Source organism: Oncorhynchus tshawytscha, linkage group LG08 (assembly GCF_018296145.1).
Source record: "Oncorhynchus tshawytscha isolate Ot180627B linkage group LG08, Otsh_v2.0, whole genome shotgun sequence".
NCBI lineage: Eukaryota > Metazoa > Chordata > Actinopteri > Salmoniformes > Salmonidae > Oncorhynchus > Oncorhynchus tshawytscha.
Window position 1 is genome coordinate 62,808,090 of NC_056436.1, and position 24,243 is coordinate 62,832,332.

General features: G+C 42.5%; 1 protein-coding gene across 3 annotated transcripts in view; it reads left to right on the top strand.

Annotated features, from left to right (window-relative positions):
* The window catches only part of LOC112257081 (testican-1-like), a 391,345-nt gene that overhangs the window by 232,645 nt on the left and 134,457 nt on the right, over positions 1–24,243 (top strand). For all 3 annotated transcript variants that reach the window (XM_042325759.1, XM_042325758.1, XM_042325757.1), the window contains one exon: positions 22,161–22,241. In XM_042325759.1, the coding sequence (XP_042181693.1) occupies positions 22,161–22,241 (81 nt within the window). The remainder of the gene's footprint in view (positions 1–22,160; positions 22,242–24,243) is intronic.

The following is a 24,243-nucleotide window of genomic DNA, read 5'->3' on the forward strand; positions in this document are numbered from 1 at the left end:
TATCAATACAAACAGACGTTATTATCTGGCTGTATCAATACAAACAGACATTATTATCTGGCTGTATCAATACAAACAGACATTATTATCTGGCTGTATCAATACAATACAAACAAACAGACGTTATTATCTGGCTGTATCAATACAAACAGACGTTATTATCTGGCTGTATCTGGCTGTAATACAAACAGACGTTATTATCTGGCTGTATCAATACAAACAGACATTATTATCTGGCTGTATCAATACAAACAGACATTATTATCTGGCTGTATCAATACAAACAGACATTATTATCTGGCTGTATCAATACAAACAGACGTTATTATCTGGCTGTATCAATACAAACAGACGTTATTATCTGGCTGTATCAATACAAACAGACGTTATTATCTGACATTATTATCTGCTGTATCAATACAAACAGACATTATTATCTGGCTGTATCCAATACAAACAGACATTATTATCTGGCTGTATATTATCTGGCTGTATCAATACAAACAGACATTATTATCTGGCTGTATCAAACAGACATTATTATCTGGCTACAAACAGACGTTATCTGGCTGTATCAATACAAACAGACGTTATTATCTGGCTGTATCAATACAAACAGACATTATTATCTGGCTGTATCAATACAAACAGACATTATTATCTGGCTGTATCAATACAAACAGACATTATATCAAACAAACAGACATTATTATCTGGCTGTATCAATACAAACAGACATTATTATCTGGCTGTATCTGACGTTATTATCTATCAATCAATACAAACAGACATTATTATCTGGCTGTATCAATACAAACAGACATTATTATCTGGCTGTATCAATACAAACAGACATTATTATCTGGCTGTATCAATACAAACAGACATTATTATCTGGCTGTATCAATACAAACAGACATTATTATCTGGCTGTATCAATACAAACAGACATTATTATCTGGCTGTATCAATACAAACAGACATTATTATCTGGCTGTATCAATACAAACAGACATCATTATCTGGCTGTATCAATACAAACAGACATTATTATCTGGCTGTATCAATACAAACAGACATTATTATCTGGTATCTGTAAACAGACATCTGGCTGTAATACAAACAGACATTATTATCTGGCTGTATCCAATACAAACAGACATTATTATCTGGCTGTATCATGTATCAATACAAACAGACATTATTATCTGGCTGTATCAATACAAACAGACATTATTATCTGGCTGTATCAATACAAACAGACATTATTATCTGGCTGTATCATACTGACTGGCTGTATCAATACAAACAGACGTTATTATCTGGCTGTATCAATACAAACAGACATTATTATCTGGCTGTATCAATACAAACAGACATTATTATCTGGCTGTATCAATACAAACAGACATTATTATCTGGCTGTATCAATACAAACAGACATTATTATCTGGCTGTATCAATACAAACAAACAGACAGACATTATTATCTGGCTGTATCAATACAAACAGACATTATTATTATCAATCAATACAAACAGACGTTATTATCTGGCTGTATCAATACAAACAGACATTATTATCTGGCTGTATCAATACAAACAGACGTTATTATCTGGCTGTATCAATACAAACAGACATTATTATCTGGCTGTATCAATACAAACAGACATTATTATCTGGCTGTATCAATACAAACAGACATTATTATCTGGCTGTATCAATACAAACAGACATTATTATCTGGCTGTATCAATACAAACAGACATTATTATCTGGCTGTATCCAATACAAACAGACGTTATTATCTGGCTGTATCAATACAAACAGACATTATTATCTGGCTGTATCAATACAAACAGACATTATTATCTGGCTGTATCAATACAAACAGACATTATTATCTGGCTGTATCAATACAAACAGACATTATTATCTGGCTGTATCAATACAAACAGACGTTATTATCTGGCTGTATCAATACAAACAGACATTATTATCTGGCTGTATCAATACAAATCTGGCAGACATTATTATCTGGCTGTATCAATACAAACAGACATTATTATCTGGCTGTATCTGGCTGTATCAATACAAACAGACATTATTATCTGGCTGTATCAATACAAACAGACATTATTATCTGGCTGTATCAATACAAACAGACGTTATTATCTGGCTGTATCCAATACAAACAGACGTTATTATCTGGCTGTATCAATACAAACAGACATTATTATCTGGCTGTATCAATACAAACAGACATTATTATCTGGCTGTTATTATCTGGCTGTATCAATACAAACAGACGTTATTATCTGGCTGTATCAATACAAACAGACATTATTATCTGGCTGTATCAATACAAACAGACATTATTATCTGGCTGTATCAATACAAACAGACATTATTATCTGGCTGTATCAATACAAACAGACATTATTATCTGGCTGTATCAATACAAACAGACATTATTATCTGGCTGTATCAATACAAACAGACGTTATTATCTGGCTGTATCAATACAAACAGACATTATTATCTGGCTGTATCAATACAAACAGACATTATTATCTGGCTGTATCAATACAAACAGACATTATTATCTGGCTGTATCCAATACAAACAGACATTATTATCTGGCTGTATCAATACAAACAGACATTATTATCTGGCTGTATCCAATACAAACAGACGTTATTATCTGGCTGTATCAATACAAACAGACATTATTATCTGGCTGTATCAATACAAACAGACATTATTATCTGGCTGTATCAATACAAACAGACATTATTATCTATCTGGCTGTATCCAATACAAACAGACGTTATTATCTGGCTGTATCCAATACAAACAGACGTTATTATCTTGCTGTATCCAATACAAACAGATCGTTATTATCTGGCTGTATCAATACAAACAGACATTATTATTATCTGGCTGTATCAATACAAACAGACATTATTATCTGGCTGTATCAATACAAACAGACATTATTATCTGGCTGTATCAATACAAACAGACATTATTATCTGGCTGTATCAATACAAACAGACATTATTATCTGGCTGTATCAATACAAACAGACATTATTATCTGGCTGTATCAATACAAACAGACATTATTATCTGGCTGTATCAATACAAACAGACATTATTATCTGGCTGTATCAATACAAACAGACATTATTATCTGGCTGTATCCAATACAAACAGACATTATTATCTGGCTGTATCAATACAAACAGACGTTATTATCTGGCTGTATCAATACAAACAGACGTTATTATCTGGCTGTATCAATACAAACAGACATTATTATCTGGCTGTATCAATACAAACAGCTGTATCAATACAAACAGACATTATTATCTGGCTGTATCAATACAAACTGGCTGTAGACGTTATTATCTGGCTGTATCAATACAAACAGACATTATTATCTGGCTGTATCAATACAAACAGACGTTATTATCTGGCTGTATCAATACAAACAGACATTATTATCTGGCTGTATCAATACAAACAAACAGACATTATTATCTGACTGTTATTATTATCTGGCTGTATCAATACAAACAGACATTATTATCTGGCTGTATCAATACAAACAGACATTATTATCTGGCTGTATCAATACAAACAGACATTATTATCTGGCTGTATCTGGCTGTATCAATTATTATCTGGCTGTATCAATACAAACAGACGTTATTATCTGGCTGTATCCAATACAAACAGACGTTATTATCTGGCTGTATCAATACAAACAGACATTATTATCTGGCTGTATCAATACAAACAGACATTATTATCTGGCTGTATCAATACAAACAGACGTTATTATCTGGTTGTATCAATACAAACAGACGTTATTATCTGGCTGTATCAATACAAACAGACGTTATTATCTGGCTGTATCAATACAAACAGACATTATTATCTGGCTGTATCAATACAAACAGACATTATTATCTGGCTGTATCAATACAAACAAGGATCCAGTGTCTGAGTTCTGGCCTCTGGGTTACATTCTCAGGCTGGGAGGAATGAGATATTATATAGAGTCATATAGTAGTTACAATATATGTCTGCAATTTCTGGAACATTCAGGATGCTAGTACTCAGACATACAGACACTCAGACATACATGCATGGCCATGCGCTCGAACGCACACACACACACACACACACTGTGACATCTGGCAATGAGTCTGGGCTGACTGGTTCCATTGTGCCTGTATGTGCTGATGGCTCCGGCTCTTCGATTCTACGGTTCCATGGTTCTGTGATTCTGAGCTGGGTTCCCAGAGAGAGTGAGCGAGAGAGAGGCTCTGCCAGAACCGACAGCAGGACAGACAGAGAGCCCAGAACTCACGCCAGAACTCTGACTCCCACTGGGCCTTTTTGTATATGTGTCTGTGTGTGTGTGTGTGTGTGTGTGTGTGTGTGTGTGTGTGTGTGTGTGTGTGTGTGTGTGTGTGTGTGTGTGTGTGTGTGTGTGTGTGTGTGTGTGTGTGTGTGTGTGTGTGTGTGTGTGTGTGCGTGCGTGCGTGTGTGTGTGTGCTCCGTGAAGCTAGTGGAGATTGCTGTAATATCACAAACACCATATTACTTTTCTCTCCTCGCTGTGTGAGAATCGTGTCACAGTCCAAAGTGTGTCTCTCTCCTCGTTGTGTTTGGAACAGCAGTGACAGATGCCACCAGGTTTACCTCAATTTGTTTCTGTGGAACAGGGTTTCTCCCAGGGGCTGCCAGGGTATTCTTCCCCAACAACCCTCTGTCATTATCATCTGTCTGTGTGGTATGATTTGACCTGTCGTTTGAACACTAATGAGATGACATCATCATTGTGCTGACAACTGTAGCTCTTTTCGCAGGTGCAGCAGGAAAGGGGATGATGATGATGATGATGGCAGATTCACACCAGTGATTTCAAGCACATCTCAGTCACAGGGAACAACCATCCATTGGCACAAATGAAAGGGTAGCGCTTTCCCAGGTTGACGTCGACAGTGCCTCAGGAAAAATACAGGACGTTCTTTGACAGTTCAGAGCTGTCTAAGATGTATGTGCGTGTTTCTTCACGGCATGCCAAGTCTGCCCACCTCATTGCATCGCTGTGGTAACGGCCCATTGTCCCGATAGTTTGTTTTAGCATTAGCCCTGGTTACCCCTGGCGACCATGGCCGGTTGACCCTTTTGGCTTCTGTATGTCTGAGGCCTAATGACCTGTTCTGTCGCGCGCGTGTGTCCTTCTGTTCATGTCTCTATTTGTGTATTTGTCAAATGAAATGTTATTTGTCACATGCTTGGTAAACAACAGGTGTAGACAAACAGGCCCTTCCCAACAATGCAGAGGGAACACACATTGAAATAATAGAAGAATAATAACATGAGGAATAAACCCACAATGAGTAAGGAGAACTTTACATTAACATTACAGTGCCAGTAACAGGTCAATGTGCAGGGTAGATATACAACGCTGTGAGGAAGTATTTGCCCCGTTCTAATTTTCTCCATGTTGCCATATTTTTGATACTGAATGTTATCAAATCTTCAACCAAAACATAATATTACATAAAGGGAACCTGAGTGAACAAATATTTCATAAACAAAGTTATGTGCCCCTGTGTGAAAAAGTAATTGCCACCTTACACTCAATAATTGGTTGTGCCACCTTTAGCTGCAATGACTGCAACCAAATGCTTCCTGTAGTTGTTGATCAGTCTCTCATATCGCTGTGGAGGAATTTTGTCCCACTCTTGCATGCAGAACTGCTTTAACTCAGTGACATTTGTAGGTTTTCAACCATGAACTGCTTGTTTCAAGTCCTGCCACAACATGTCAATTGGGATTAGGTCTGGACTTTGACTAGGTCATTCCCAAACTTCAAATGTGTTGCGTTTTAGCAATTTCCATGTAGACTTGGTTGTATCATTTGCTGCATGACCCAGCAGGGCTTCAGCTCACAGACGGAAGGCCTGACATTCTCCTGTAGAATTCTCTGATACAGAGCACAATTCATGGTTCCTTCTATTAAGGCAAGTCATCCAGGTCCTGAGGCAGCAAAGCCTCCCCAAACCATCACACTACCATCACCATGCATGACCCTTGGTATGAGGTTCTTCCTGTGGAATGCAGCGTTTGGTTTTCGCCAGGCATAATGGGACCCCAGTCGTCCAATTTTTTTGTTCACTCAGGTTCCCTTTATCTAATAGTAGGTTTTGGTTGAAATTTGATAACATTCAGGATCAAAAATATGCGAAAATAGAGAAAACCTGAAAGGGTGCAAACACTTTTTCACGGCACTGTATGTAAATATAGGTAGGGGTTAAGTGACTAGGCAACCAGATAGATAATAAACAGTAGCAGCAGCATATGTGATGCGTCAAAATAGTTAAGTCAACGCAGATAGTCCGGGTAGCTATTGGTTAACTATTTAATTAACCAACTATTTAGCAGTCTTATGGCTTGGGGGTAGAAGCTGTTCAGAGATTTGTGTTGATCTCTGTATGAATGTGTGTGTATGTATGTACGTACAGTGGGGCAAAAAAGTATTTAGTCAGCCACCAATTGTGCAAATTCTCCCACTTAAAAAGGTGAGAGAGGCCTGTAAATTTCATCATAGGTACACTTCAACTATGACAGACAAAATGAGAAAAAAAATCCAAAAAATCACATTGTAGGATTTTTAATGAATTTATTTGCAAATTATGGTATCTCAATACTTTGTTATATACCCTTTGTTGGCAATGACAGAGGTCAAATGTTTTCTGTAAGTCTTCACAAGGTTTTCACACACTGTTGCTGGTATTTTGGCCCATTCCTCCATGCAGATCTCCTCTAGAGCAGTGATGTTTTGGGGCTGTTGCTGGGCAACACAGACTTTCAACTCCCTCCAAAGATTTTCTATGGGGTTGAGATCTGGAGACCAGGACCTTGAAATGCTTCTTACGAAGCCACTCCTTCGTTGCCCGGGCAGTGTGTTTGGGATCATTGTCATGCTGAAAGACCCAGCCACATTTCATCTTCAATGCCCTTGCTGATGAAAGGAGGTTTTCACTCAAAATCTCACGATACATGGCCCCATTCATTCTTTCCTTTACACGGATCAGTCGTCCTGGTCCCTTTGCAGAAAGACAGCCGCAAAGCATGATGTTTCCACCCCCATGCTTCACAGTAGGTATGGTGTTCTTTGGATGCAACTCAGCATTCTTTGTCCTCCAAACAAGACAAGTTGAGTTTTTACCAAAAACTTATATTTTGGTTTCATCTGACCATATGACATTCTCCCAATCTTCTTCTGGATCATCCAAATGCTCTCTAGCAAACTTCAGACGGGCCTGGACATGTACTGGCTTAAGCAGGGGGACACGTCTGGCACTGCAGGATTTGAGTCCCTGGCGGCGTAGTGTGTCACTGATGGTAGGCTTTGTTACTTTGGTCCCAGCTCTCTGCAGGTCATTCACTAGGTCTCCCCGTGTGGTTCTGGGATTTTTGCTCAACGTTCTTGTGATCATTTTGACCCCACGGGGTGAGAACTTGTGTGGAGCCCCAGATCGAGGGAGATTATCAGTGGTCTTGTATGTCTTCCATTTCCTAATAATTGCTCCCACAGTTGATTTCTTCAAACCAATTTCTTTTGATTTCTTCTGCTTACCTATTGCAGATTCAGTCTTCCCAGCCTGGTGCAGGTCTAAAATTTTGTTTCTGGTGTCCTTTGACAGCTCTTTGGTCTTGGCCATAGTGGAGTTTGGAGTGTGACTGTTTGAGGTTGTGGACAGGTGTCTTTTATACTGATAACAAGTTCAAACAGTTGCCATTAATACAGGTAATGAGTGGAGGACAGAGGAGCCTCTTAAAGAAGAAGTTACAGGTCTGTGAGAGCCAGAAATCTTGCTTGTTTGTAGGTGACCAAATACTTATTTTCCACCATAATTTGCAAATAAATTCATTAAAAATCCTACAATGTGATTTTCTGGATTTTCTTTTCTCATTTTGTCTGTCATAGTTGAAGTGTACCTATGAGGAAAATGACAGGCCTCTCTCATCTTTTTAAGTGGGAGAACTTGCACAATTGGTGGCTGACTAAATACTTTTTTGCCCCACTGTATGTATGTATGTATGTATGTCTGACAGTGACTGTCTGTCTGTGAGAGTGGCTGAGGTTCCATACTATCTAGGTCTGATTGATGGGACCTGGCCAAATTACCCATAAAATCATATTCTGCTGCAGTGTTGGATTAACATGCTGATAGGAGAGAGGGAAGAGGAGGAGGTGGGAAGAGGAGGATGAGGAGAGGATGAGAAGAGTGGTATCTGTGCACAGTAGCATCAGCGACAGAGAGAGAATGAGTTGAACAAAAGGAGAGAGAGAGAGGGTTACTGTGTGTGTGTGTTTGTGTGGTGGTGTGTGTTACTGGATATGTGTTTGGGGTGTGTTTACGTGGTGGTGTGTGTTACTGGATATGTGCTTGGGGTGTGTTTACGTGTGTGTTACTGGGTGTGTGTGGTCAATCAATCAATCAATTTATATTTATTTATAAAACCCTTTTTACATCAGCCGATGTCACAAAGTGCTGTACAGAAACCCAGCCTAAAACCCCAAACAGCAAGCAATGCAGATGTAGAAGCACAGTGGCTAGGAAAAACTCCCTAGAAAGGCAGGGACCTAGGAAGAAACCTAGAAAGGAACCAGGTTCTAAGGTGTGGTCAGTCCTCTTCTGGCTGTGCCGGGTGGAGATTATAACAGAACATGCCCAAGATGTTCAAACGTTCATTGATGACCAGCAGGGTCAAATAATAACAATCACAGTGGTTGTAGAGGATGCAACAGGTCAGCAGTAAATGGAGTAAATGTCAGTTGGCTTTTCATAGCCGATCATTAAGAGTTAGAGACAGCAGGTACTGTAGAGAGAGTCGAAAACAGCAGGTCCGGGACAAGGTAACATGTCCGGTGAATAGATCAGGGTTCCATAGCCGCAGGCAGAACAGTTGAAACTGGAGCAGCAGCACGACCAGGTGGACTGGGGACAGCAAGGAGTCATCAGGCCAGGTAGTCCTGAGTGATGGTCCTAGGGCTAAGGTCCTCTGGGATGAGAGGGAGAGAGAGAGAGAATTAGAGGGAGCATACTTAAATTCACACAGGACACCGGATAAGACAGGAGAATAACACCAGATATAACAGACTGACCCTAGCCCCAGACACATAAACTACTGCAGCATAAATACTGGAGGCTGAGACAGGAGGGTTCGGGAGACACTGTGGCCCCGTGATACCCGTGGACAGGGCGAAACAGGCAGGATAAAACCCCACCCACTTAGCCAAAGCACAGCCCCCACACCACTAGAGATATATCCTCAAACCACCAGCTCACTACCCGGAGACAAGGCCGAGTATAGCCCACGAAGATCTCCTCCAGCGCACGAGCCCGAGGGGAGCGCCAACCCGGACAGGAAGGTCACGTCAGTGACTCAACACACTCAAATGACGCAACCCTTCTAGGGACGGCATGGAAGAGCGCCAGTGACTCAGCCCTGTAATAGGGTTAGAGTTAGAGTATCCCAGTGGAGAGAGGGGAACCGACCAGGCAGAGACAGTAAGGGTGGTTCATCGCTCCAGTGCCTTTCCGTTCACCTTCACACCCCTGGGCCAGACTACACTCAGTCATAGGACCTACTGAAGAGATGAGTTTTCAATAAAAACTTAAAGGTCGAGACCGAGTCTGCCTCTCTCTGTGGTGCTGGGTGTGTGTTTATGTGTGTGTGGTGTGTTACTGGGTGTGTTTATGTGTGTGTGTGTGTGTGTGTGTGTGTGTGTGTGTGTTACTGGGTGTGTGTTTATCTGTGTGTGTGGTGTGTTACTGTGTGTGTGTGTGTGTGCGTGTGTGTGTGTGTTACTGGGTGTGTGTTTGTGTGTGTGTGTTACTGGGTATGTGTTTGTGTGTGTGGTGTATTTATGTGTGTGTGTTACTGGATGTGTGTTAATGGGTGTGTTGTGTGTTTATGTGTGTGTGTTCCTGGGTGTGTGTTACTGGGTGTGTGGTGTGTTTATGTGTGTGTTACTGGCTGTGTGTTTATGTGTGTGTGGTGTGTTTATGTGTGTGTTTCTGGGTGTGTGGTGTGTTTATGTGTGTGTTCCTGGGTGTGTGGTGTGTTTATGTGTGAGTTACTGGCTGTGTGTTTATGTGTGTGTTTGTTTATGTGTGTGTGGTGTGTTTATGTGTGTGTTTCTGGGTGTGAGTTTTGAATGTTTTTATGTTCATCTCATTCGGTGATAGCTTGCTCCCACCAAAGGAGATAGCTATCTGTCTTAATGGCATGCAGAGGTCATATCCTTATCTTATCAACCTGACTGGACACACACACACACACACACACACACACACACACACACACACACACACACACACACACACACACACACATGGTATACAGCATGGGTAAGCCAGGGCACGCTCTCCCCTCAGATCTGACTGACTGCAGCAATATGCAATTTCAGAGTCTGCCTTGTAGCCATTAAAATGCCTGCCATGTCCTGACATTTACTTTAACGTTTCCCATTTACAGGATGGAGGGAAAACATAGAGCCACACACACACACACACACACACAGCCAAATGCACACACACTCACATAGGTGCATTTTCAGTGCACTTTAAATGCATCACACACACAGGCACGTGGTCGCACACACATTCACATAGCTACATGTTTCACAGCCTTCACACACCCCTCTCTGCATCCCCCAGCCATTAAGCCCCGCCCTGCCTTGTTGGGTCATTCTCACCAGGTCCAGATTGGATCAGAATGATAAAATGCTCCGTTTCCTCCAGGTCTGCATCCTTGTCTCTCAGTCACTCATCGATTTATTTGTCCCTGAGTCTTTTTCCCTCTTTATTTTCTCCTCTGTTCCGTTTCTAATGGAGCTCGGAAACGCCAGACAATCTTAAGCATGGAGAAGAGAGAGAAGAGTCCTTGGCGACAAATCAAAAACATCCCTTCCAAAAGCCCCGGCAGTAGAATCAGTATTCAGAAGATGTATGGGTCTGTAATGCCGGCCCAGGCTCTTGTATATGAGCATGTCGTGCAGATTTGTAGACTTGTGATTTGTAATGAATTATCTGGTGAATGAATACAAAGGGAGGTTTACAAACAGCAGTCCCCCTTATCTCTGCCAGTGCAGTATCCGACACACACACACACACACACAGTAGAAATAATGTACACGCTGTCCTCTTCCAACAAGCTGTACATACTGTAGTGTCTTCACACAGTACTGTACATAAAGGCAGGCACAATAGATGCACACAAAAAAACAGCAAACAATCAAATCACATTTTATTTGTTGCGTACTCATATTATCGCGGGTGTAGTGAAATGCTTGTGGTTCTAGCTCCAACAGTGTTGTAGTATCTAACAATACAAAACAATACACTCAAATCCCCCCAACATATAAGAAAGGAATGAAGATATATAGAAAATATTAGAACGAGCAACATAAATACATATGTACTATGATACCAGTCCACAAGGGCCCTCACCTCCTCCCTGTAGGCCGTCTCAAAGTTGTTGATAATTAGGCCTTTCATTGTTGTGTCATCTGCAAACTTGATGATTGAGTCATAGACGTGCGTGCCCACGAGCTTAGTGATGAGCTTGGAGGGCACTACGGTGTTGAAGGCTGAGCTGTAGTCGAGGAACAGCGTTCTTACATACAGTGCATTCGGAAAGTATTCAGACCACCTTGACATTTTGTGACGTTACAGCCTTATTCTTCAATGGACTCAATTGTTGATGAAAAAATATCCTTGATGAAAATCTGCTCTTACGACCTCAGACTGGGTTGAAGGTTCACCTTCCAACAGGACAAACAACCAAAAACACACAGCCAAGAAAACGCAGGAGTGGCTTCAGGACAAGTCTCTGAATGTTCTTGAGTGGCTCAGCCAGAGACCGGACTTGAACCCGGTCTAACATATCTGGACAGACCTGAAAATAGCTGTGTAGTGACGCTCTCCATCCAACTAGACAGAGCTTGAGAGGATCTGCAGAGAAAAATGGGAGAAACTCCCCAAATACAGGTGTGCCAAGCTTGTAGAGTCATACCCAAGAAGACTCGAGGCTGTAATCTCTGCCAAAGGTGCTTCAAGAAAGTACTGAGTAAAGGGTCTGAAAATAATTTTATACATTTATGTAACATAACAAAATGTGGAAAAAGTCAAGGGGTCTGAGTACTTTCCGAATGCACTGTAGGTATTCCTCTTTTAAATGAATGTTTTTTTGTTGTTGATAAAATGAGGAATAAAGACGAGGTGGGGCGAGAGGTGTAGAAGACAGAAAGGGAAAGAGGTAAGAACAGAGGCAGACAGCATATGATCCATGAATTACAGTGCTACCCTAATATTCTCTCAGTTCATCACAATTGCGGTGTCTCCTAACCAGCCTTGGGCCCTCAGTTGGCCCGAAGGTTATCTTAAGAGGGGGTGAGGTGGCGATGACGGGACTGGCTTCCTATCTCACATCAAAAGAAACCTGCAGATGAGTGACAGATGGATAGAGAGAGAGCATGACTAAGCCTTGTGTGTTTATTCTAACACGGTCAGTCATCTTAAATCAGGAGGTGAAATGCAAAACTGACCTTGGATCATTAACTCTGGAACTCCTACATCTCTGTCTGTATTTCAATGTAAAGCATCTCTTTAATAATACTTCCTGTTGACTCGACCAAGTGACATCTCACCTATGATCATACTGTGCCCTCTGTGTTAGCTGGTTCAGAAGCGGGAGGGGTTCACCAAAACAACTGATATAACCTAGAGGATTTAGGGAGAAGGGGAAGAGGGATGACGTGAAGAAGAGAGACTGTTATTGTGTGTGTGTGTGTGTGTGTGTGTGTGTGGTCTCACCTGCAGCTGACATCTTAATTTTTTTTAAATTATTGCATGTGAGACAGGTTCCATGTACAACAAGACAGACAGAGATGGAGAAAAAGAACACAGAACAGTTTAATTACCTCTGGTTATGGACACTTTTGCCAGCAATAACGCTTCCACGGCCTGTTCCTCAGACAGTGAATATCTGGCAATATCTACATTTGAGACTCCTTGTCAGCTCGCTCCCTGAAAGTAAAGAAAACCGCTTCTTTTTTATAGATATGAAAACAATACCTGAGATTTGACCGTTCAGTCTAAAGCAGCAGCTTTTTAGGATACGTTTATACAGCCCCAGTGCTGCTTACCTGAGATGCCATCTTCGTAGGTGTCGGCTTTCACTTCCTTTGTGTCGGAAAAAAGTTGCTTTCAGAACAAATATTTTGGATTGAAAATGAAAAAGGTTTTGCTCTCGACAAAAAGACACAAATGTGCCTCTATAGCAGATAACACTTAGCCTGTGAATAACCACACCTTCATACAAACGTGCTACTGTTTGCAGAATTCTTGACACACAACTGAAGATGCTACCATATCCTGCCAACACGCTCACAAGCGAGCCACTCAGGAGCAGAATGATGACGCGTGGAAGAGGGAAAGGAATGAGATGGGAACAACAATTTGTTCAAGGAGGAGGGCTAATAGCTGAACAATAGACTATTCAATCTTTACCAAAGAATAGTCTAATAGCCGAGCTAGGTGAGAAAACCCCCCCTCTTATCACAGACCAGATTTGCCCTAACGACCAAGAGGTAGCTTGCTACTCAATGTAATAAAGTAATGGCTTTTCAAATAAGTTACCTTACACGTTATGTTGGCTGACAATTTCTTAGCTACACTGTCCTTACCAACCACATAGCATATCATTACAGCAGTATGTACCGGTATGTTAGCTAGCTATCTAACATTAGTAGTTATACATCAAACTTGACAGTATATTAACTATAGCCTATCTAACTACCCAATGTTTATTGACTTGATTATTCTCGTCATTCTTAGCTTAGCTAAATGGTATAGTCGTTGTGCTTTCTCAATGGACATTCGGGTGCTTTCGTAAATTTGCTCTGGCTATCTATAGGCTGGACAATAGAACAAGTCAAAATTCACCCAGGGCTGAAAAATGGCTTAAGAACGTTGGCTAAACTGGAACACCAGCGTGAGCCCATAGCAAAGTAATGGAATCGAACGTTTGCAGAGCCTGTTTTGACTGGAGTGATGCTTAGAATTCCATTAAAAAACGTATCTCTTTTTCTTTTACCACTACAATCTATTCGTCAGATGAAACTGGGAAAAAAATAATTGTGTAGAAAGTAAACATCCGCACCTCGATGGTGTCAACTGTGCTTATGTCTGCGTAATGAAAAAGTAGGGAATTTTTTAAAACTTCTATTTCTGGTCTAGCGATCGATGACAAACGAGCTCGCTGCCCAGATGTACATAATTACAAAGAGGAGATTCTCCTGATTAAAATGATGCCCGTGTAACAGTTTTGCTTCCGTCCCTCTCCTCGCCTCGAACCAGGGACCCTCTGCACACACAGACAACAGCCACCCTCAAAGCATAGTTACCCATCGCGCCACAAAAGCCGCGAACAACTGCTTCAAGGTCTCAGCGCGAGTGACGTCACCGATTGAAACGCTATTAGTGCGCACCCCGCGAACTAGCTAGCCATTTCACAATGGTTACACCCAGCTTGACAAAAATCTAAATATACACATTGCAAGATATTTGGCGAAATATACAGACTTGCCTATATTTCCCCCGTTGGAAACAATGGGAAGACCGCAGAGTTCCAATATTATTTTTGTTGTTCACATGTTGTTGTTTACATTTGAACTATAAAGCAACGTGAGCAGGTCTCATTGCCAACAATAGCAGAGCAGGCATTGTGACATTGAACAATAAGCTGGGAATAGAACGTTCCGAAGGCGAGTTGGTGCCACGGTGCTCAATAGAACTAATAGGAGCTGGCAGGGTGAACAATGCACTAAAATAAGGCCTGTTTTGTTCGTGATTACTTCAAAACGACGGCAAGCAGCTGGGAAATATGGTCATATTATGAAACTGGGCTCCATGGCGGATGCAATGAACTCGTTTTTATCAGAAAATAACGTTGTTAAAAATTGTATGTGTCCAGCCTACTATCTACACGTATTTCAGAGCACTTCAGTGTACAAGAGCGCAGAAAAATTACTTTACGAGCACTCAACACCCGTTGAATATGGCCGGTGTCAGTAAACGTCGGGAAAAAAGCTTTAATTCAATTGTTTCCAGCAGCACATTTACAGTCACCAACGCTCTGGTTAACACGAAACTGCCTTACCAGCTCTGCTAGGGCGAGTAGAATGGTCCGAGTGGTCTAATTTGGGTCTGGAAGTAGCTAGCCAACGTTAGCTTGGGTGCTTGACTGCCTTTGTAAGGCCAGAACACTCAAATCAACCCTACTCCTCGGCCCGAAAGCCCAGTGGGCACTTTGAGGGCGAAACGGTCTGAATTTACAAACTGACAATTTTTCTATGAATGGAAACACCATAATATTAATATAAATGAAGCCAAATTTCTTAAAATCAATCCAATATACTATGTTATATGTCAAAAAAGGTTTTAAATTCTCTGGTAATGCCAACACGGAAAACTATCAAATGCTTCTGAAAGATAATCTCTCCTGTTACTTCCTCTATTTCCTTCATTAGTCTAATCTCTTTTGACCTAAACTCCTTTTGTTTTAATGATGAGTATTGTACATTTAAAAGTGTCCCGCACAATAATGGGATCTGCTGTACCTACAGTACCAGTCAGGAGTTTGGACACACCTACTCATTCAATGGTTTTTCTTCATTTGTACTATTTCTAAGTGCAAACCAGATGGATGGGGTATCGCTGCAGAATGCTTTCGTAGCCAGGCTGGTCAAGTATATATCCACTAGTTCTAATGTATCCATGATACTCGTGATCTCCTTAAGCGCTTGAGGGTGATAGTTTGTAGTGTAATTTCCTTTACGGTCCATTGAGGTACATAAAACAGTATTATAATCTCCCATCCTAATAATAGATGCATTCGTTGCTTGTGAGATCATTATATACAGTATATTTTCAAAGAATTGTGAATCATCATTATTTGGCCCATATAGATGAATTAGCCAGATCTGTTTTTGGTCTAGCATATTTAAAAGGATCCATCTTCCTTGAGGATCTGTTTCCAGGTTTGCACAATCGGATCAAATTTGTTGTTAATGAATATAATCACCCCTTTTGAATTTCTTTGCCCATGACAAAAATATATTTCACCCTCCCAATCCTTTTTCTATCCAACCTCCTTTATATTTGTAGAGTGAGTTTCCTGTAAACAATAAATATTATATTCTTTCTATTTTACCCAGATAAAAGTTGATCTTATTTTTTTATGATCTGCTAAGCCATCACAATTGTAACTGGCTATACTTATTTCCCCGCTTACCATAAGATGCCTAAGTTTCAGTCTTACTCGCGTCAGCCACGGAGAACAAGAGCTCACAGTCCTCGTAAGTGGCAGTGGCCGCACTGTGTTATCCTCGAAGCGGGCGAAGAAGGTGTGTAGCTTGTCCAGGAGTAAGATGTCGCTATCCGCGACGTGGCTGGGTTTCCCTTTATAATCCGGGATTGTCTTGTGTCCCTGCCACATACGTCTTGTGTCTGAGCCGTTGAAATGCGACTTCACTTTGTCTCTGTAATGACGTTTTGCCTGTTTGATTGCCTTACAGAGGGCATAGTTGGACTGTTTGTACTCGTCCGTGTTCCCAGTCACCTGACCAATGCATTGCTTTGCGCTTTCAGTTTTGAACGAATGCTCCCATCTATCGATGGTTTTTGGTTTGGATCATTTCTATTCGTCACAGTAGGAACAACATCCACTATGCACTTCCTGATTAACTCAGTCACCAAGTCAGTGTATACATCAATGCTACTCTCAGAGGCAACCCGGAACATATCCCAGTCCTTGTGATCAAAACAATCTTGAAGCGTAGATTTGATTGGTCAGACCAGTGTTGAACAGTCCTTACCATGGGTACTTCCTGTTTAAGAGGGAGAGAGAGAGGACAACAGACAAGATCTGCTCCACAGGTCTATGAGAGGCTTTGAGATGTATTAAACAGAGCGGGAGCTGAGTGGAGAACAACTATCTAATTTCATTTTAATGCGCTGAGGGTTGTTGTGTTGCTTTTCCAGGCTCTCGTCACACATTGATTACAGACGTTAATAGGTTTCTGTATCAACAGCAGTGACCTGAGCTGTTATCTAGCCCACTCTGCATGATCTATCACTAACACACACTCACTGAATTCAGGCCGCTACGTACACACACACACACACACACACACACACACACACACACACCCACCAATGGTATTAGCAATTTATGTTCTCGCAGCCCAAACTGCCCAATCATGTCTGCTAAGTAATTTAATTCCTTTTTAAAGAGAGAGAGATGAGTATGAGGTGGAGGGAGGAAGGGAGGGAACATAACAGTGAGATGGAGGGGGAGGCAGGGATGGAAGAGACATACAGTACTGTAGCAGAGAGGGTGGGGGGACATAACAGAGAGATGGGGGGGAGGCAGGGATGGAAGAGACATACAGTACTGTAGCAGAGAGGGTGGGGGGGACATAACAGAGAGGGGGGAGGCAGGGATGGAAGAGACATACAGTACTGTAGCAGAGAGGGTGGGGGGGGACATAACAGAGGATGGGGGGAACATAACAGAGAGATGGAGGGGGAGGCAGGGATGGAAGAGACATACAGTATTGTAGCAGAGAGGGTGGGGGGGACATAACAGAGAGATGGAGGGGGAGGCAGGGATGGAAGAGACATACAGTACTGTAGCAGAGAGGGTGGGTGGGGGACATAACAGAGAGGGGAGGCAGGGATGGAAGAGACATACAGTACTGTAGCAGAGAGGGTGGGGGGGGAACATAACAGAGAGGGGGGAGGCAGGGATGGAAGAGACATACAGTACTGTAGCAGAGAGGGTGGGGGGAACATAACAGAGAGATGGGGGGGGAGGCAGGGATGGAAGAGACATACAGTACTGTAGCAGAGAGGGTGGGGGGAACATAACAGAGAGATGGAGGGGGAGGCAGGGATGGAAGAGACATACAGTACTGTAGCAGAGAGGGTGGGGGGACATAACAGAGAGATGGGGGGGAACATAACAGAGAGATGGAGGGGGAGGCAGGGATGGAAGAGACATACAGTACTGTAGCAGAGAGGGTGGGGGGACATAACAGAGAGGGGGGGGAGGCAGGGATGGAAGAGACATACAGTACTGTAGCAGAGAGGGTGGGGGGAACATAACAGAGAGGGGGAGGCAGGGATGGAAGAGACATACAGTACTGTAGCAGAGAGGGTGGGGGGACATAACAGAGAGATGGAGGGGGAGGCAGGGATGGAAGAGACATACAGTACTGTAGCAGAGAGGGTGGGGGGGAACATAACAGAGAGATGGAGGGGGAGGCAGGGATGGAAGAGACATACAGTACTGTAGCAGAGAGGGTGGGGGGAACATAACAGAGAGATGGAGGGGGAGGCAGGGATGGAAGAGACATACAGTACTGTAGCAGAGAGGGTGGGGGGACATAACAGAGAGATGGAGGGGGAGGCAGGGATGGAAGAGACATACAGTACTGTAGCAGAGAGGGTGGGGGGACACAACAGAGAGGGGGAGGCAGGGATGGAAGAGACATACAGTACTGTAGCAGAGAGGGTGGGGGGACATAACAGAGAGATGGGGGGAACATAACAGAGAGATGGAGGGGGAGGCAGGGATGGAAGAGACATACAGTACTGTAGCAGAGAGGGTGGGGGGGACATAACAGAGAGATGGAGGGGGAGGCAGGGATGGAAGAGACATACAGTACTGAAGCAGAGAGGGTGGGGGGACATAACAGAGGGGGGGAGGCAGGGATGGAAGAGACATACAGTACTGTAGCAGAGAGGGTGGGGGACATAACAGAGAGGGGGAGGCAGGGATGGAAGAGACATACAGTACTGTAGCAGAGAGGGTGGGGGGGACATAACAGAGAGGGGGAGGCAGGGATGGAAGAGACATACAGTACTGTAGCAGAGAGGGTGGGGGGAACATAACAGAGAGGGGGGGAGGCAGGGATGGAAGAGACATACAGTACTGTAGCAGAGAGGGTGGGGGGGAACATAACAGAGAGATGGAGGGGGAGGCAGGGATGGAAGAGACATACAGTACTGTAGCAGAGAGGGTGGGGGAACATAACAGAGAGGGGGGAGGCAGGGATGGAAGAGACATACAGTACTGTAGCAGAGAGGGTGGGGGGACATAACAGAGAGATGGAGGGGGAGGCAGGAATGGAAGAGACATACAGTACTGTAGCAGAGAGGGTGGGGGGACATAACAGAGAGATGGGGGGGGAACATAACAGAGAGATGGAGGGGGAGGCAGGGATGGAAGAGACATACAGTACTGTAGCAGAGAGGGTGGGGGGACATAACAGAGAGATGGAGGGGGAGGCAGGGATGGAAGAGACATACAGTACTGAAGCAGAGAGGGTGGGGGTGGAGAAGTGCTGCAGTAGCGATGAAATAGATTTTTACAGTGTAGTGCAGCGCTATCAATTTGCAAAGGGAAAACAAAAACCAACAACAAGCAAAACCCCAAACCAAAATGAACAACAGGGTGGATGGTGTAGAAGTGCTGCTGCACTGGTTGTTTTAACACAGAGTGTAAACAACACAACAGACAGAGAGAGGGTCAGATGAACATACATAACTGAGTGGTTTACAACTGGCCTCCGCGAGAGAGAATAGGTAGATCTCCTTCTCTCCTCCTTTGTCTCCTACTCTTACCCTCTTTTTCTCTCCCCTTTGCCTCTCATTTATTTGTCTCCTCCCCTTCTCTTCCCTTTTCTCATACCCAATGCAAAAACAGGAGATAGAGAATCACGGTGAATAAATGTCTGAGTAATGGCCAGAGGTATTTTCCCCGTTGTTTTTTGGCAAGGATCACGCCTTCGGGCCAAATGCCAGGATGTCTGAGTGACAGTGAAGGGCATAGAGACAACGAGTGAGAGAGAAGAGTAATATCACTGTAGAGAGAGAGGAAGAGGAGGAAGAGTAATATCACTGTAGAGAGAGAGGAAGAGGAGGAAGAGTAATATAACTGTAGAGAGAGAGGAAGAGGAGGAAGAGTAATATAACTGTAGAGAGAGAGGAAGAGAAGAGTAATATCACTGTAGAGAGAGAGGAAGAGGAGGAAGAGTAATATAACTGTAGAGAAGAGGAGGAAGGGCAATATAACTGTAGAGAGAGAGGAAGAGGAGGAAGAGTAATATAACTGTAGAGAGAGAGGAAGAGGAGGAAGAGTAATATAACTGTAGAGATAGAGGAAGAGGAGGAAGAGTAATATCACTGTAGAGATGGAGGAAGAGTAATATAACTGTAGAGAGAGAAGAAGCGGAGGAAGAGTAATATCACTGTACATAGAGAAGAAGAGGAGGAAGAGTAATATAACTGTAGAGAGAGAGGAAGAGGAGGAAGAGTAATATAACTGTAGAGAGAGAGGAAGAGGAGGAAGAGTAATATCACTGTAGAGAGAGGGGAAGAGGAGGAAGAGTGATATCACTGTAGAGAGGAAGAGGAGAAAGAGTAATATCACTGTAGAGAGAGAAGAAGAGTAATATAACTGTAGAGATAGAGGAAGAGGAGGGAGAGTAATATCACTTTGGAGAGAGAGAGGAAGAGGAGGGAGAGTAATATCACTGTGGAGAGAGAGAGGAAGAGGAGGAAGAGTAATATAACTGTAGAGAGAGGGGATTAGGAGGGAGAGTAATACCACTGTAGAGAGAGAGAGGAAGAGGAGGGAGAGTAATATCACTGTAGAGAGAGAGGAAGAGGAGGGAGAGTAATATCACTGTAGAGAGGAAGAGGAGAAAGAGTAATATAACTGTAGAGAGAGAGGAAGAGGAGGAAGAGTAATATAACTGTAGAGAGAGAGAGGAAGAGGAGGGAGAGTAATATCACTGTAGAGAGAGAGAGGAAGAGGAGGGAGAGTAATATCACTGTAGAGAGGAAGAGGAGAAAGAGTAATATCACTAGAGAGAGAGGAAGAGGAGGAAGAGTAATATAACTGTAGAGAGAGGGAAGAGGAGGGAGAGTAATATAACTGCAGAGAGAGAGGAAGAGGAGGAAGAGTAATATAACTGTAGAGAGAGAGAGGAAGAGGAGGGAGAGTAATGTCACTGTAGAGAGAGAGAGGAAGAGGAGGGAGAGTAATATCACTGTAGAGAGAGAGGAAGAGGAGGGAGAGTGAAGGACCAGGCCAAAGAGGGAGAGAAAATACAGAACTTCTGGAGATGAAGTTGGGGACTACAAAGCGACTGGCTGTAATGAGAAAAATAAATAGAAGACTGGAGAAACAAATAGAGGCTGGGTAAAAAAATTGAAATTGGAGGATGAAAGAGAGAGAGAGGAAATATAAAAATTGGTGTAGTGTAGCCTACACAAGTCAGCTGTTTCCTGGAACCCCTGGCCATAGACCTTAACCAGCACTGCCCTTCCACACTCTTCTCGTCCCCCTTCTTCCTTTCCTTCTCTCCATCCGTTTCTCATAAATCGTCAGTGCATTTATTTCGGGCCTCAGGGGAGAGAGTGAACGATAAAGAATAAGAGTGGATCTGTCAGCGCCTCGTAAAAAGCCCACTGCCTAATAAATAACAGTCTGGAATGAATTAGGAGATTAAATCATCACAACTCGTTAATGCCGGTGCCACAGCGCCAGATGAAAAACTCACCACATCGTTCTGTTTGTTCGCTAGTCTCGCTCCTTATTTAGCCTTAAGGCTTTGGTAATGCCGTGTCTGCTGGGTTTGAGGGATTGGTGTGTGTGTGTGGATGTGTATTGTGTGCTTTGGTTATGGGTTGGTGTGCAGTTTTGGATGCCTTTTCTTCCCTTTGATGCATTTTGGGTGATAACAGTTTATCAGTTATTTTGTATCTTTCTCTGCTAATGGTTGTGATGGTTGTGATGGTTATAATGGTTGTGATGGTTATAATGGTTGTGATGGTTGTGAATGGTTCTGATGGCTGTAATGCTTGTGATGGTTGTTATGGTTCTGATGACTGATGGTTGTTTGTGATGGTTGTGATGGTTCTGATGACTGTGATGGTTGTGATGGATGTGATGGTTCTGATGGTTCTGCTGGTTGTGTTGGCTTCACAGAGACAGAGGCGAGGCCCGGGAGACATGGGGAACCTGGAACCAAAGTCCACTCCAACCCGGGGAAGAGGAGAACAGAGGAGGGTGAGTTTCACATCATCAGCCTTTCACACTGATGCAGTCAATCTGTCCTCGGTTGAGAAGTGATTTTAATCGGCATGTGGGTGAAATAAAAGGACACAGCAGTATTCTGTAAACTGAAATCTCTCTTTCAGGTGCTGTTTAGAGCTGTTTAGGCTGTGTCATGACTTGCCAGTAGAGCTTTCAGGTGTTGTCTCTCTCTGTGAGTGTGTGTGTGATAACCTCAGCCCACGGCTGTCATCTGTGGTAGATAAACTAGCAGTGTAGCTAATTCTCACTGGAGGATCAAAGGAGTGATGTGATAGCGTAGGCTAAATGTAGCGTGTTAGCCAAGGCTAACATGAAAGCAGTAGGATGGTGTATTAGCAGAAGCTAACATGTAGGTAGTAAAGTAACGTGTTAGCCAAAGCTAACATGAAAGCAGTATTATGGTGCATTAGCGGAAGCTAACATGAAGGTAGTAATGTGGCGTGTTAGTCAAGGCTAACATGAAAGCAGGGGCTAATATGGAGAATTAAAGGCTCAGTGCAGTCAAAAACGTGATTTGTCTGTCTTTTATATACAGTGAGCTCCAAAAGTATTGGGACAGTGACATTTTTGTTGTTGCTTTGACTCTTTACTCCAGGACTTTTGAAACGATGAAATGACTATGAGGTTAAAGTGCAGACTGTCAGCTATAATCTGAGGGTATTTTCATTCTAACCCTAACCTTTTAGAAATTACAGCACTTTTTGTACATAGTCCCCCGATTTTATGGGACCAAAAGTATTGGGACAAATGTACTTATATGTGTTTTAAAGTAGTCAAAAGTGTAGTATTTGGTCCCATATTCCTAGCACACATTTCAAATCCAAAATGTTGGAGTACAGAGCCAAAACAGCAACAAAAATGCACTGTTCCAATACTTTTGGAGCTCACTGTATATTGCGACACTATGAGGTTGGAAAAATACTGTGAAATTGTGAAAATTATGATAATGTCCTTTTAGTGTAAGAACTTGTTTGGTGGGATGGAGTTTTGGCCTGCCAGGTGACGTCGCCAGACAGTAAATTAGTTAATAGGCCAATAAGTAAAATTGTTCCAAACCTATCTGCAAATAACAGCTAGTTTTCAGTTTTCCCCTCCCCACTCAGACCACTTCCAGACAGTCCAAGCCACATTTTTGTTTGAGACATTTCTCTTTGTTAAGAAACTATTTTAGCTTATTTTGGACAATTTTGTTTTGAAAATAATCACAGTAAGGTACTTAATTGTTACCTAGAAATGATTTAATATTGAGATAAAAATGACTGCACTGCACCTTTAAAGTAGCAAGAACTGGCGCAGGCAAAAATCCTCTTAGCAGTGTGGAGTGTTTAGAATGTAATAATGTAGGGAAAGAATCTTTCAGATGTCACATTTGTATCGTATTGTGGCTTAGCGTGGGCTGAGGTTCCCTAAGCAACCTGGTGTAGGTACAGTGGGCTCACATGCTCTCAGTAATGCTGTGTGCATAGACAATTTAATTTAAAACATTTAATTAGATTACATTGATTTTATTTCTGGAATGTAAAATATTCAGTATTTAATCTAGTGGACCTTGCACATACACTACCATTAAAAATGTTTGGGTCACATAGAAATGTGCTTGTTTCTGAAAGAGGGAGGCCCCGGTGCACAACTGAGCAAGAGGACAAGTACATTAGACTGTCTAGTTTGAGAAACAGATGCCTCACAAGTCCTCAACTGGCAGCTTCATTAAAAAGTACCCGCAAAACACCAGTCTGAACGTCAACAGTGAAGAGGCGACTGTGTGTGGGTGTGGGATGTTGGCTGACCTCCGACTGGATTGTGAAGGGAGTATAACACAGCGTTGTACGAGATTGTCAGTTTCTTGGCAATTTCTCGCATGGAATAGCCTTCATTTCTCAGAACAAGAATAGTCTGACAAGTTTCAAAAGAAAGTTATTTGTTTCTGGCCATTTTGAGCCTGTAATCGAACCCACAAATGCTGATGCTCTAGATA